Source organism: Polyodon spathula, chromosome 21 (assembly GCF_017654505.1).
Source record: "Polyodon spathula isolate WHYD16114869_AA chromosome 21, ASM1765450v1, whole genome shotgun sequence".
In the NCBI taxonomy this organism is placed as follows: domain Eukaryota; kingdom Metazoa; phylum Chordata; class Actinopteri; order Acipenseriformes; family Polyodontidae; genus Polyodon; species Polyodon spathula.
The window spans coordinates 22,268,483-22,284,542 of NC_054554.1; the positions used below are offsets into that span (position 1 = coordinate 22,268,483).

Here is a 16,060-nt window from a genome sequence, read left to right on the forward strand (position 1 = left end):
TGGTAAGCAACTTCCTTCAGTCATTTATATGGAATAGCTTAACTAATGCAGAAAAACCATGTTGTCATTTGTGCATTAAGGAACATTTTCTTCCAATGCTGACTGCCAAGTGTCATGCTTTCATCGGCCAGTGTCCGCAAATATCAAAGAAAATGCTTTTGCTTTAAAGATATGGTGCCATGGTGACTCTCACATCTTTTATGCATGTAAATAAGTCATTTTACGTTTTAAAGTCAGAATATTGTGGAGGACATGTCAGATGTTCATCTCTGCCATGCTCCTCGAACCACTGACACGGTGGATGGGTGCCCTGCCATGTGGGAAAAAAAGCACTATGCACAGGATCAGAAGGGATTTAAAAGGAGTCAACATATAGAATAGCAAAATGTGATGGCCAGAGAGGTATCATAAAACATATTAATAAACACAGCAAACCATGGTAAACTATGGTAGATGCATACTAACGGGGAAAAATCATGTGAACACTGCTAAATTACTGTGGCACACTTTTATAAGGGAATGTACTATAACAAGGGATATTACACAGATTGAAAATCAAAATAACTTACCTGTCCCTGCTCATCCAATTTAACCATCCAACCTTTCTTGAAGTTCAACAGATCTGGCTGTAAAAAGAGCAAGACACTGCATGAAAGACTACAGGTGTTCTGCTTCAGGGTAGATTTTGAATCTGAATACATTATATCATGTATTAGTTGTCTCATTGGGTTATGAAATATAGGGTCCCCGTTTACAAAGCTTTTAACAGTTTGAATTCATCTGTGAAAATGTTCCAAACTTTTTTTTTTCATTCATAAGCAGACTTTTAAAAAAGACTAATCGTTTTTTTTTTTTTTTTTTTTAAATGAAGAATCGGGACCATCACAAAAGCATACAATCAAAGCATTCAGCTGGATGTAACATTCCAATGTAGCATGCCTTTTGTTACCTGTATTTCTGCATCTATTAAATCAATGTACTACAGCAGACTTCTACAGGCTTCATATGCCACCAATTATAGCAATATATTAGCATTTATTTAATGTGACTGCACACATTGTTTTATTTACAGTCTCCCAGGATGATGCTGTAACAGGGCAAGGAGCCCTGTACATTATTTGTTTATTTTAGAACTGGGTACCCCTCCACCCCTGTGCAATTTATTGTTTTGTATTTGTTTTGTTGTATTATGATTTATTTATATGTATTATTTGTAAATATATGATGGCGAGAGCCGTAGCTTTTGTTTGGCAGCGTGGATGGGAAGCCCCATCCACATTCAAATACCTTGTGTGAATGTGTGGCAGTCAGCTAGTAATTATTGAATTGGCTGGCAGTCATGCATAATAGATCTACCTGTGCAGACTATGGCCGAGGGGTAATGACAGAATTAATAGGTAGTTAACCCCTCGGCCATGATATAAAAGACCTGCAGCTTTGGCTGCAAAAGGTGTGGGTGTGGGTGCTGGAGGAACGAGAGTGAGCGAGTGGATTAAAAACAAAAACTAAAATATACATAGAATCAGTGAAAGCGATCTGCCCAGCCTGACCTCTGTGATTAGTGTTTTTGTTTTTGTGTACCTGTTTTACTTTACTCTGTGAGCGTTATTTTGTTAAAGCCTTTTTTTTTGTTTTGTTATTTAAACAAATGGTGCATGCTGTGTCTTTTTGCCCTGCAGTACTGCATCTGTTATTCTTGGTGCATTCTGGCCTGACGTCACCACATCGGCTACCCTGTCACAGAGGTATACAACCTGTGTATGGCAGTGGGAGTTACATAGTGAATATCTGTGTTCAAAACCGACTCATCCTGCTAATATGTATACTGGTAATATCTTGGCAACCACATTCAGTATTGTTGTCTCCCAGGATACTTAGATTACATCATTTTAAAAGGTTTTATCCTGGATAAAATACGGTATTTTTGAATTTTGGGCCACAGCGTTTATTTTAAATTGATCAAAATGAATGCGGACCTTAAAAGAGGGGGGCCTTTATACGAGGGCCACCTTTATTAATAATACTACAATTTTCAAACACTTCAATATTTTCTTACATGATTTATAGCATTTTAGAAGTATTGCAGTTGCTAATTTTCTGTAATATGGTAGCCTACCTGTATGTAGCAGTGTGTCTGGCTAACCTACTTTGACTACAGTACATTTATCGGCGACAGTTACAGAGAGCCTATTAGGTGCGAGTTGGAAGGTCAGGGATTACTGTATCAGTGAATCAGGAGTATGTATCGGTTGTTAAGGGGGGGGGCACCGCTGGTGTGGCAGTTCAATTCAAGGGTGTGACGTAGATGTTTTTCTGCACCAAAAATTACCTCAGAATACCAGTTTGATTTCTGTAAAAACTACAACATATCCTACTTGCTTGTTTAATTTCTCTGCAAGAGAAACCAAAACTAAATCTTCTCAAAGATAGTAAGCGCATTGTTTTTATTTGTATGGGATTGAGTATGGGAACTACAATTGAACTAAAAACAAAACCACCTATAAGAACTTCAGGACTGCTGTTCTGTACGTAGTTTATCTTGCATTTTCTTTCAGAACTGTACTATCATAAAATAAAATTTACGTGCTAGATTGAGTCTCACGTCTCTCGGGGGCGTTACATGTAAATAGTCACTGTTGCGCATTTACTGTGTGTTTTTTTTAGTATGGGGAGAAAAAAAATACCTTAAAATGTTTCTTTATTGATAGCGGCGTTTATTCGAGGACGGCCTCTATTATAAAGCTGATATATGACTGTGGCTTCAATATGAGGGTGTCTTTAATTCAAGGGCGGCGCCAAATTGAAATAATACGGTACATCAATAAATAAAGAACCTCAAACAAAATACACTGGCCTGGGAACCATAAATTGGCATACTGTAGCATGATTTAAAAAAGCTTTTTACATACTGTGGTCTTTTCAGGTAGGCAGTAAAACTTATATTTAATTTCAAGGCTTAACTAGCTTTGATTCTACTCAATATTAAATATATAATATATATGAGAACTACCAGAGTACTTAACATTGTGGCTAAATTGTGGTTTTGCCATTGTTATATAAGCAAGAATTTTTCTTAATTCTTAATTTCTGCCACTTTGTGTTCCCTCCACTTTTATAATTCAAACAGAAATAGCAAAGTCCTTTTTTCAGGAACAGTGACTTCAAACCTGTTTCCAGGAGACAGGGAGACCCAGTTTGTGGCAATTTTGCTGTACCAAACCCCAAGTTTCCCCTGATGTGTCATGTAGTGGTCTGAAACCTAGTTTCCTGAAACCAGTTCAAGCCACAACATGGCTTTGTCTTCTGTTCGCTTCAGAGTTACAATGCAATTTCATCTTTCTTATCAGCTGCTGCAGTGTTGGACCAGTTGCCAAGTTACTTGGTCATTCTGCATCTGTGGTACAAAAGTAATATCTAGCCCCTTTGGAATTTAAACCAGAACACATTTGACCATAATTTTCATATATATGCACTTCTTGTTTACCCATCAATAACCAGCACTTAGATAGGAACACAGATAAAAATGAAAAATAAAAGAAATAGTTGGTGTTCTGGCATTCTGTGTGTAGTTTGTGTTATTTTGTATTGATTTGGTGTATTATGATTAGGGCTTCTGTTTTTTGGGTTTTATTAATTGTATTTTTTGGTGCTTAATTTAAGCTATTTTTGAGTTTTATGTAAAAAAATTTTTGGGGGCTTTCGTTTTTGATCTACTGTATGAAATTAGTGTTTGGACTTTCCAAAATGCCTGAGTGTTTGTTTTTTTCTGTCAAAATATGTATAGTAGTAACTTGACAGTACTTGCACACTTAAGTTGTACCTTCTTTCCTTTGCTGTCTTCCATAAATAAATCCCTATGGTGACGGGTACATTCTTCTGGGGTTTTTGTGTGTAGGCATTTTTGTACATTTCACCATAATTCTGTTTCAATTCCTCCGTATCAACTCTAATACAGCTTTAAATCCCGCTAACAAGCCTCCATCCTAATTGCAATCTCGTTTTAAATCTCGCAAGCGGAGTCTCCAATAGAAATGTAGGAATGTGCCAACACTCAGTAATTGGGGCGGGTTTTAACTATTCAGAAGGAATCAATGATAGATCCAAGTCAGGAAGGCGGGACATTGCCCAGCAGCACTGAGAAATGTATTTATTATTATTTTGGTATTAGGTTTTATTTTCTAACCTAAAAAGGGTAAAGTCAATTTGAATTGATTAACCATTTCCACAGTTTTTCTGGTGTTTACTGGCTATCCACCAATTTCATTTATTTTGTATCAGGATGTTTTATTGGGTTTTATTGGTTAAAACCGAAAATCAGAAGCCCTAGTTGTGATTTTGTTCAGTGTGCAAAAACACAATGCTTTGTTAATTATTTTACAGCATAGATGGGGTTAAAATTCCCCATTCATGCTAAACTTGTGCAGAATGTGTATCCATGTATAAAAACCCGCAACTTTGGCTGAACAGGGTTGGTTTTGGTTCAGAGGCGCGAGTGAAGTTACATACTAGAGAAAACAATCTCTCTATTCGTGCTGCACGTTACTTGTTTCTGTGTTTTGTTTTGTCTGTTTATTTTGGTCACTGTGCCATTTTGTTTTCTTATTGAAAAGTGTTTTGTTTTATGATCAAACCTTTTATTTACAATAAACTCACGCATCAGCGTTTCACACCCCAGTACTGTGCGTCTCTCTTCCTGGTCTGACGTCACCCACAAGCAGGTCTGACAGGCCTTCACTTACAAGTTCTGCTATTGTGGAAGTTGATTCTCACAGCCATCCCCATGTTATGTAAATTTAACCTGACATACACACTACAACCAGAGCTAAACAGGTACAGGTCGAGTATATTAGTGCTCTGCATCTTTTAACCATTTGTAGTGGGGGCTACACATACTGAATTTCCCGACTTTGATCAATTACTAGGTATATTAAAAAGTTTAAAGTATATTTTGGTGATAAACATGAGTATGTAGTTGAAACGCACATTTAAAAGCAGTGATAGCCAAGGCCATTTCCCATCACCGTTCCTTTTAACAATTTAACAAAGGCCTTTGCTCTTTGTTTATTTAGTTTATTTATTTTTTTTTTTTTACTTTAATTAAGGATATTGAGATTTGTCAAGTATCCCTCTAAACATGTGGAAAGTTTACACAGCTGTTTCCTGGTACCGTATGACTTCTGGTGTCAGTCAATGGTTCACCAGAGTGAGGCTAGACCATGAAACAGGCCTGCACCACAGCTAGTGATAAGGTATCAGGAAGCAGCTGTTTACACTTGCAGCGAAGCAAAATGAAAATGTTCATTATGGAAGTTTAATAACAAATGAAGAGCAGCAATATGGGACATTACTATTACTAAGTATAATGCTCATTTAAGAATAGCAATACAATATTTAAATTCATCATTCTTTAAGAATGGAGTTAACACCGCAGTACAGTGCTCCACTTTTATAAAGCAGCCCTTTATACCACAGTTGTACGGTCATGGCTCCCATTTTCGACTAGCACTTTCATTCTTAATATACGGCGCCAACTATGGCTCCCGACAATAGCGCTATAAAGGGACAGCACTAAAAAAAAAAAAATCACATAGTGTAATTAAATAAGGACCCTGAAGAGCTGAGCTACTATTGACCATTGTATTAGTGAGAGCAGGCAACAACACTGAGAAACTGAACGCCACGAGCTTGCAAGAGCATGAACCAGGGACACAACTGAGGAAGCAAGCGGTTATCGAGCAGTTCAAAGTAATGGAAATGCTTGACATGGGGGAGGGCGTACCGGCGACCACAGTGTTCCCAATGACAGATGAGACAAGAGGAGGAAGACGGCTAGTCTTGCTTCCATGAAAAACAACTTGAGGAACCATGCATTTCAAAAGCCCATTTCGACAAATTCACACTCGCTTTATTGCTTGTAAAGTTTTGTGTTTCAGAGGTGTCCAAAGTCTCTATGGCTATGTATACACACAGGCTAAATGCGGTTGTGCGTTCACCTTTTGCTCTTAATATGGTTTGTATACACACACAGTTCGGTTACAAAGGCGACAACCGCACTAGTTCACCCTTTTCAGAGCAAGTATCAAGTGTGGTTATTATTTCAGTGTGGTTACTTAAAGCGCACTAACTGTGTGTGTGTGTGTGTCTGTGTGTGTGTATTACAATCGCACTAACACAACGCAGTTAGTGCTCAGTGGATTTATGTGCAACTAATGAGACATTTCCGTGTGGTAAGCGTGGCTAAAAAAAATATATAGGTGCCTGATGCGCCAAGTTGATTTTGTAATATTGATGTATTTATTTTAGCTCAAAGAGCCAGCTGTCAACATTTTGATATGTTGTATATTTATTTAATCAAAATAAGGTTGTATAATATTTTGTCGCAAGAAAAAAAGAAATTTGTGGGACAATTTGTATCCCCGAACGCCACAGTGCGACCGCAACACGTTTTTTCCACCGATACCAAACGTCTCACCTGTGTGTTTTGGAACTCCAGGAAATGTCTCAGCAAATGACAAAGTCTATTTTCTGTTGGTTTTCATCTCTTGTCTGATAGAGAGATAATGCCAGGAAGACTACTTGGGTTCAGCAAGTACATGCACTTCACATTTATAAATATACTCACACCTGGATTAAACGCTGTGCATTTGGGTTTTTGAGTACACTGAAGAAGATGATTTTACAGGCTTGCATCATGTAAAACTTTAAACTATGAATTTATATAGACAGAAATCCTCTGGTGTTTAAAGGACCATTGTTTAAATCACTGTATTATGCACATGTTCCTTTAACAAATCCTATAATGTTATTGCATAACCTAAACCTACAAGAACGTGCTTTGGCCTTCAGCAAGTTAATATTAACTAGGGGGCATGTCACTGGTGTTAAAGTAGCAGGTCTTTACTAAGTTCTACTACACATATGTAACATTCCAGTACTTTCATTGGAAAAGGCCTTACATAAATTTTAACCCTGCTGTTTTTAACACGCTGGTTACAAAGCTCTGCAAATGTCTGTGATATTCTTTGAGCGCTGGATGCAGAAGCAGCTGTTCTTTGCTTGTGCCTGCGTTACCTCTGTGGTGCAGGGGCTATGGGTATTGCTCAGACCCCCCCCCCCCCCCCCCCCCTTTTTTTTGGCTCCTATAAGTCTCACTCGGCCATTGGAAGGTTTTCTCGACGTTTTCCGGAGAAAAAACAACTAGAGACCTGTGCTTGATGTCTTTTTGATGATGTCGGACAGGAAAGGGAAAATTGTAATGACGGACCTGGTCCGACACAGGACCACAAAGGGTTAACGTAGTTTACTAACCCTTAGTTCGAGTACAGGTTTGGGAAATCAGGCCCCTATCCTCAAATTTTTGCTACTCCTTCTGTTTGTATTGTACGCTTTTTTATATTTCCTTCACTCATATATGGAAAAGTAATACTGAACCCTTTGCATTTACTGAGATAAGCAATATATGTCACAATTTCTTAAGAATATATAAAGATAACATGAGAGTAACAGTCTCATACTGCTCAGGAGGTTCCTTATATACAAGAACATCCTCATGTACATGAAGCGGTCCTCTTCTGGCACGCTAGGGGAAGTGGAAGTTCTCATAATCCTTCAAAACTTCTAAAGTCAGTCAGACAAACACAACTGGCTCGACTGTATATTTTATCCTTGTTTTTCTCCCCAGTATGGAATATCACAACCGCTCCACACAACAGATCTTGAGTTGTGAAGGTCGGTGGGCCTCCTCTAATCCCACCGTCAAGCCAATTGACTCTTTACACCCACAAGCTCAACAACTGGTGCACTATCAGCCCCTGGGGGAAAAAAGAGCAGCCCCGTGAAGCTCACCTTACACCTGGCCAGTAGAGGCCATTCTATGCTGTTGAGGTGCCAAGTTTTGGCTAATCTTTGGGACCACTAGAGCCAATCTCACCATTCCCTGTGGAATCTCCTGCGAAGCTGGCAAAGCCAGGATGCAAGCCTGACCCTCTGACTGTATGACTGCCCTGAACACCAGGTTCTCGGGGACCAGAACTCAATTCTATTCAAATATGTTGTTGCTACAGCTGAGATAGAAGCTTCTCAACTCACCAAACTTTCCAAAACACAAAAACAATGGAAATTTCATCTCATCATTCACTAGAGTGTGTGTGTGTGTGTGTGTGTGTGTGTGTGTGTGTGTGTGTGTGTATGTGTGTGTTACAAGTATTACAATAAATAGAAGTTATAAAAAAAGGGCTATTTAAGAGCGTTTACTTTTTTTTAAAAGATTCACACTAATGTAAAATCTACAAACATATCGACAGTGTATCTTGGATAAAAAAACGCCAACTGGTGCAATGGAAAAGCCACAGGAACCCCTGCTGGGTTTGAAAGTCAAAAGCTAAAGTCAATGTCAAAAAAACAAGAAAATCGATCTGCTTGTCCACTGAATCTATGAAATTGACAGTGCAAACACAGTCTGAACCTCAATGGGACTTTTTAGAAATAAAATAAATACTTCTAAAAAGAGAAGCAAAATGTATGGATTAAATTGTACGTGTTTTAAGCAGCTTTGAAAATACAATTGTTTTTACTGAAGAGGAAATTATATATATATATATATATAATATATATTATAAAAGTTTATATTCTTGTCTTTATTCAATGTTTTCAAAGCTAAGGCACCAAGATGCCAGTCACTAAAAACGAGAAGAGTCACCACCCTACCAATTTTGTCACTTTCAGTGAACAACATAGAGAGAATCGAGGACTTTTTGTTTTCCTCGTTATTCGGAAAAAACAAGGCTTACGAGTCTAATAAAAAGGTTTTTCAAATATAGTTTATTATGTAATGAAAAACTTATCTTTCAAAAATAACATTTATGAGTAGTTGGTAAATTCATGCATGCATTCATTAGAAATCAACCACTAATGCTGATGTTGTCACACACAGTACATATATATATATATATATATATATATATATATATATATATATATATATATATATATATATATATATATATATATAGATATATATATATATTACAGTCTATGGTAAGTATCTTGTAAGATAGAACATAGTCTTTGTTCTTGTGATTTTTTGCAGGTTTACACCAAACTATACAGTTCTCTAACCCAAACTGCACAAAATTTAATAAATTATAACAATAAGAGTTAATTTTAAGTCAACTTATTTATTTTTTACCATTTCTTTTTTTGCTGTTTTAAGTTTTGTTAAAATACTTCTCACTCAACATTTAACTAAGTACATATTTCAAAAAGTAAAATAAAATTACATTTAAATACAGTTTATCTAACAGCACAAAAGCAGAGATTGAGAGTACAGATTGAAATGGTCCTCTACTACTTTATCAATACTGCAGTATATTATGAAATTTGGTCTCTTATGGCACATCTTTGCACACCACTGAATACTCTCCAATGCTTCTCGAGTTGGGCAGAAATGTTATTTTTTCTGTTTCTCAATCTGATCTCTCTGTTCAGATAACGACTTAAATAAGAGGCTGACTCAGTTATTTTAATAAATAAATAAATGGCTTCATTTAATGATGCAAAACGGTGGTACTGCTCCAAACTCTTCAAAGGAGGCCAGTCTCTTTGGAGGCCTGAGCCCAGAAATGAGGAAATGAATAAATTAGGACAATGGAAATCTTTTAAACACAAAGAGCCGATAACATTATGGGTCAGAAGTCCGTGCCTGCCAACTTGAAATAGTCAAATTATCAAGATGAGATTGTTTTTAAAATGTTTTTCTTAAATAATATAAGCTATTTTTTAATTTTTCTAAAAAAGAAAACAAACTCTGGACATATTTGAACCTTGTGTTTACTAAATTAGTTCTGGAGAACAAATGCTGCCATTTGTATGGCCATTATTCCATGATGATATATTTACAGGCAATATTTCTCTTTTGTGTTCATGATTGTTATGTTGTAATATACTTGTCTGACCTTGTAGTATATCTATCTGTCTGTCTGTCTGACCTTGCACAATCAACACAATTAATACATCAATTAATCCTTCCTCTAATAGTCCTACCCTTGACATTGGCTCCTCTCACAGCTGCATTGACTTACACCAATTTAAAAATAAAATACTAGAAATGAGAATCAGAAATGAGATTCCACAGACACCTTCTATTAAGGAGGACTCCAGCACAATTTTACCAACTACACCTATTCCGGTTACTATGGGAGCTTTTTCTTTGATTACCTTGCAGGAACTAACAGAGTTAGTTCAACAAAGGAGAGCTACTGCATGATCTCTTGATCCTATTCCTACAAAACTATTTAAAGATGTTCTCTGTGTTATTAATACCCACATTAAAAAAATTATAAATGGTTCACTTTCCTCTTGTACAGCTCCCTCAGCACTTATGGTAGCTTGATAGAGCCTATGCTTAAGAAACACAATTTGTATCCTAAATTCCTCAATAGCTATAGGCCAATCTCCAACCTATTTTTTTTTAGATAAGGTTCTAGAGAGAGTTGTTGAAATTCAATTACAAAAAGAGTCTAACTCTTAATGGTATATTTCGAAAAGTTTCAGTCTGGTTTTTGTGCTGCACAGAGACGGCCCTTGTCAGAGTTGTGAATGATCTGCTGATAAGCTCTCGACTCTGGATTTCCATTAGTTTTAATTCTAGTTCCAAGTGCTGCCTTTCTAAAGTTGAATTAAGATAAAACAAAGGTTATGCTAGTGTGCTCACAGAACTAACTAAAAGGACATGTGGGATTACATGAGCTTGACCCTTGCAGTCTCTTATCAAAACTTGAAATTAAGAGTTTGGGGGTCATCCTTGATCCTGAGCTCTCATTTAAGACTCATATTAGGGAAGTTACTAAAGTATCTTTTTACCACTTGAGAAATACAGCCAAACTTAGACCAATTTTTTTTGTATCTGATGCAGAGGGACCAATGCATATCTTTGTTTCATCTAGAATTGATTATTGTAATGAACTTTTTTCTAGTGTCCCAAAACGTGTGGTATCCCACATGCAGCGTGTTCAGAATACCACCGCTACAATTCTGACTAAACCAGGAAAACTGAACATATTAACCTTGTTCTGGTCTCTTTACACTGTAGTATAGAACTGACTGATATTAAGATCTTGCTGTTAATTTACAAGGCCCTGAATGGATTAGCATCTAACTATTAGCAAGAGTTACTGACCCTGTATCTTCCAAACTGCACTGGTTATTCCTAGGGTCAACAAAAGCAACATGGGAGGGAGGGCTTTTTCTTGTAAAGCTCCTAAATTATGGAATGCTCTGGCTTCGTTTGTCAGGGAAGCTGAGACCGTTACAAGACTAAAAATGCACTTTTATAATATGGCTTTCTTATCTTAGTGGGTTTTAATGTAACTTTAAAATTGTCGTGTTTATTACGTGTATACTGTTATTTAAATGTTATTTAAATGGTCTGATTATAGCAGTTGTATGTGTGACATGCTATACAAATGTATTGTGGTTTGTTCTTTTTTTCTGATATGTAGTGCTTTTAAATACTTTTATATAAAAAGCACTACATAAATGCAATAAATAAATTAAAAAAATACAACCTTTTCTCATTGCGAGCAAGTTTTAGTATGGAAAGATATGACACTAGCATGCACTTGAATTAAAACAAAACAAAAGGAGTTTTGTTTTAAATTTGTTTGAAGACATTTTCCATCGTGGAGCATTTGCATTAATTCCCCAAAAGTTGAGATGGGAATAGGAAGTGAATCCACTAGGGAAATGTGACCACAAAACAGAGCCTGGAAAGTACCTTTATATTCATCTCCGACATCCGTTAAATTTAAAAACAACACAAAACATGAAGGTCTTTGGTAGTCTGGAGTGCTGTTCTCTAGTATTGAGTCTGACGACAGTGCTTTGAACTGTTCTGAAAAAACTCTTTACAGACATTGCTGAAACTTCTAGTTCCTTTCTGACTTCCTGTGACGGGGAACCCACACCCCCTGTGTTAATTTCTATTATTTTGTATTAATAATATACAATGATTAATTGTATATTATTAATGCAAAACACAATTAAGCTAATGATTTATTGACACATTGGCTGTCAACCACAGATATCAGATATCCCGTGCAGAATGTGGCTGAGAGATAAATTAGACCGGGTGGGGGTAGTTCACAGCTGGAACGTAAAGAAAAGTGAGAACTAAAAATATCAGTGCAATTGCTAGTCGTGCTTGATTTTGATCAGCATGGTACTTGTTTTGTTTAATTATTGTCTGCCTTGTCTGTTTTGGCCACTGTGCCGTTTTGTTTGTTCAATTATTTTGTTTTATTTAACAAATGCATGCTCAGCGCTTCAAAACACATTACTGGTGCCTGTGTTTCTTTCTGGTCTGACGTCACCACCAAGCCATCCTGCCACACTTCATCGTTCGGATGAATTTCCATGGCTACCAGTAGCGTCCTTTTTTGAGACCTGCTTTGTTTTTAAAAAGTGGAATCTGCAATTCTTACTGCAGATTTATTAGAGTACTACCGAGGAGCGTTCATTTACCAGGTGTTCTGACAATACTGTGTTTATACAATGTGATTTACTGGCCAGTCTGCATTGTACTTGTTAGATTAGATATGGAAATAACTGACAAAAGGATTTTTAGAGCTATGTCACGGAGGTGCCTGCACAGTGAACAGCAAGAGAAATTGGAAATCACCTGAAACTACTCAATTGCAATTACCACAATAAGGTAAGGGAAAACTGTGCAAATGACATTTTCAGCACTTCAAAGTTAATCACAGAAGTATACCTGGTTATCAGGTCTATAGACTGTATTGAGAACTGCAGGTCTAAGCAAAAGTTTTTCTTTGGTAGTCAGGATTTAAAACCTCTAAAGATGACTATGCTTCTTCCTGAGCCACCAGCACCATCCCATTGTGACCCCTGAGGCCCAGAGAAATAGGTACCTCTCTCTGGGATCGCCTGGTTTCACTTCTCCCTTGCCGGGCTGCTGGGGGGTCAGGCTCATCAGTCTCCATCCTCTCTGCATTCTCCAGTTCCAGGGCCTCAAACTTCTCAATCACTGTGGGGCGACTGAGGAAAGAAAGAAGCACAAATTAAAGAACATTTTAAATAATGATATGTTAATTTGAAAAGTTACAGGAAATTGAAATATATACGATGGTGGACTGTACAGTATTAAAAACTTTATTAACACCATTTTTAACACCACCTTTATTAACACGGCTGTTGCAGAAGAAAAAATAAAAGGAATGACCCATTGGCTCTTTAAAAATATGGAATTAATCTAAATCATATGTAGGACCAGACAAGAGCTTTTTACACTGTTGTTTTACAATTGTATGGCTTATACTACAGACTATAAAAGTTTTAACAGGACTGTAAAGTTTTTAACATATTACAGGTCAGACAAAAGTATTGGCATCCAACACTTAATATAAGATATCTCAAGAAAACATGTTAAAAATACAAGCATTTAGTATACATTAGCCACTAACTTATAACACACCATTTCTGGCAGTTTAACAGAAAACTTAAAATGACTTAAGAGATTTCAAAAATTGACAAAAGTATTAGCACTTTTACAATTAAGGCTGCGTTCACACTGGGTCCGTTTACAGGGTTTGGTCTGCGCTCGGTACGGTTTTGTACACTTGGTATGATCTGCGAACAACAAAGTCTGCTTGGGAAATGAACCGTATGGAGTCCATCTTAACAGGTGGTCTCGGTCCGTTTGGTAAACGCACAGTGTGCTTTGCTTGCTAAACGTCAATGTGAACAACTGCTGGACTCTGTCCTTTTGCACATAGGAAACTAACTACACATGGTAACCTGAAATAAACATTTTGCATGTAATTCAGTTCATATTCTGAGGAAACAAGTAAAGTAAAAAACAAAAAAAAGTCTTTGGGAACTACATTAGGGTTACCAGACATCCTGTGAAAACAAATGTCTTTGGGAACTACATTAGGGTTACCAGACATCCTGTGAAAACAGAGGTCAGCACAGGTAGTAAATACAGAACACGGTGTACTAGCTGCTTGCTGTGTGTTATTGTTTTCTTTCTTTTTTTATATTTTAGTGACCAAAATTATTTTATTTAAATTTACCCACAATTTGGAATGCCTCATTATGTTTTTTCTCCTCACTGCAGCGAGTCCCCACACAGCACAGAACGTTCTGAGGGCATGTGAGCATCCTCCAATCTCACAAGCCTCAAACCAGAATTGTTTTTACGTTGAGCAATCCACAGCAGAGGTGGGCAGGCTACTGATCCCAGAGAACCGACAGCAGTCCTGCCTTTTATCCACTCTGAATGTGCTCGGTGTCTGGCCAGTACGGTTCGCTGTTACGCGTTGAGGAGAAGCAATCCCTGCCGGTTTCCCGTCTCCCACCCCGGAAGCATCCGAGCCAATATGACGCCCAGCTTGGGGTCACCAGCAAAGTTCGGCCTCTTTGCTCAGCCTGGATGTAAACTGGCACCATCCAAGCTGTGCGACTCATCCTGCGCTCCCAGCGGCAGAGCTTTAACTGGATAAGCCACTGGGGGACCCCTGTGTTATTGTTTTCTGTAAAAAATTGACATCCTGTCAGTTAAAAAAGGCTTAATGCAAAAGCTTGTTTTAACGTTGTCTTTATTAGGCCTGCCAGAGACCAGCGCTATAACAAGAATAACAAAACGCCCAAGTTTTTCCTGTGGAAATCTGGCAAGTGGGAAAACTGAAGCTCTGACAGACATTTGATCAGACACCACAATCCAAGCCGAACCTGGACAAAAATAGTAAAACATATTCAGTCTTTTCTTAAATTACTCTTAATGTGGACAGTAGGAGAACCGTGCATAATTGTGTAAACTGCATTATTCTTCTACTGTAAGCATTCAATACATGTACTAATTAGCGAAGTGCTCCCCCAGTGTTTCTTCCACAGCCATATGTAAGAATCTAAAACATTCTATATTAAAAACCAGAGCAATACATCAATAGCTGCCATCTTTCAATATGCCTTGCAGGATATTGTAAACATCTGGTTCACACACCATATAAACAAACCAAGTTAACTTGAAAACTGCATTGTGAACACAACCGGACAGTCCTGAAAAACAATGGACAAGGACCAGAAAACTGACTTTAGTTAGCATCCAAACAAACTCAGTCCCTCGCAGAGAAATGTGACCAGCAAGCACATGGATACATTATTTCAAACGAAACGAACCAGACCGAGTTCACTTGAAATGGGCACAGGGTGAATGCAGCCTTAAAGTCTTCAACCAAATGATCTGGTCCAATGAGATTAAAATATAACTTTTCTCCAAAGATGGACAACAGTATGTTCGTAGAATGTTGTTCGATCAGTTTGTTGTTCGATCATGACATGGGGGTGTTTTAGCAGCTCAGGGACTGGAGACATTCATGTGATTGAAGATCAAACGAATGCAGCAATGTATCAAAGCATTCTACAAAATACAAGGAAACCATCTGCTCATAGGCTGATTGGCAGACAGTTTATCTTCAACAACTCAAAGCATAGGGCTGTCAATTCTGAAGTTCTTGAAGAAAACAAAGATTAAAGTTCTGTAAAGGCCTTCGCAAACACCACATCAAAAACCCAATAAAAATGCTTTGGACTGATCTGAAAAAAGCTGTAGCAAAGCATTGTGTATCCAATCTGTCTGAGTTGAAGGAAACATGCAAGACAGAATGGGCCCAGATTTCACCAACACGATGCAATGCACTGGTTAAGAATGATCATAAACATCTGTTAGCACCTTTATTTTAGTATTTCATGTGTCCTCCTTATGCTGTTACCAAAGCAGGGATGCCAATGCTTTTGTCATGAACAAATACTTTAAATGAAATAAGCTTGGCTGTTTTTTTTTTTTATAAAGATGACTGGTTTATATTACTAATGACTGTGTATTTTGCCTTTTATTTTATTAAAAAGTGGTTAGAGTTTACTACGTGTTTGTCCTTAATATGTTACCTTGAAGTATGGTATAATAAATGTAGGGTGCCAATACTTTTGTCTACGACTGTATGAACATTATTACTTTAGTACTGTAATTAGCTCCGGTGCTGTA

General features: G+C 37.4%; 1 protein-coding gene across 1 annotated transcript in view; it reads right to left on the reverse strand.

The window, feature by feature from the left end:
• LOC121296241 (protein outspread-like) overlaps nt 1–16,060 on the reverse strand; it is an 88,608-nt gene that overhangs the window by 25,848 nt on the left and 46,700 nt on the right. Inside the window, exons 8-9 of the mRNA XM_041221584.1 lie at nt 12,927–13,053; nt 570–764 (exon numbers count right to left, since the gene is read on the reverse strand). Coding sequence (XP_041077518.1) covers nt 570–764; nt 12,927–13,053 — 322 coding nt within the window. The remainder of the gene's footprint in view (nt 1–569; nt 765–12,926; nt 13,054–16,060) is intronic.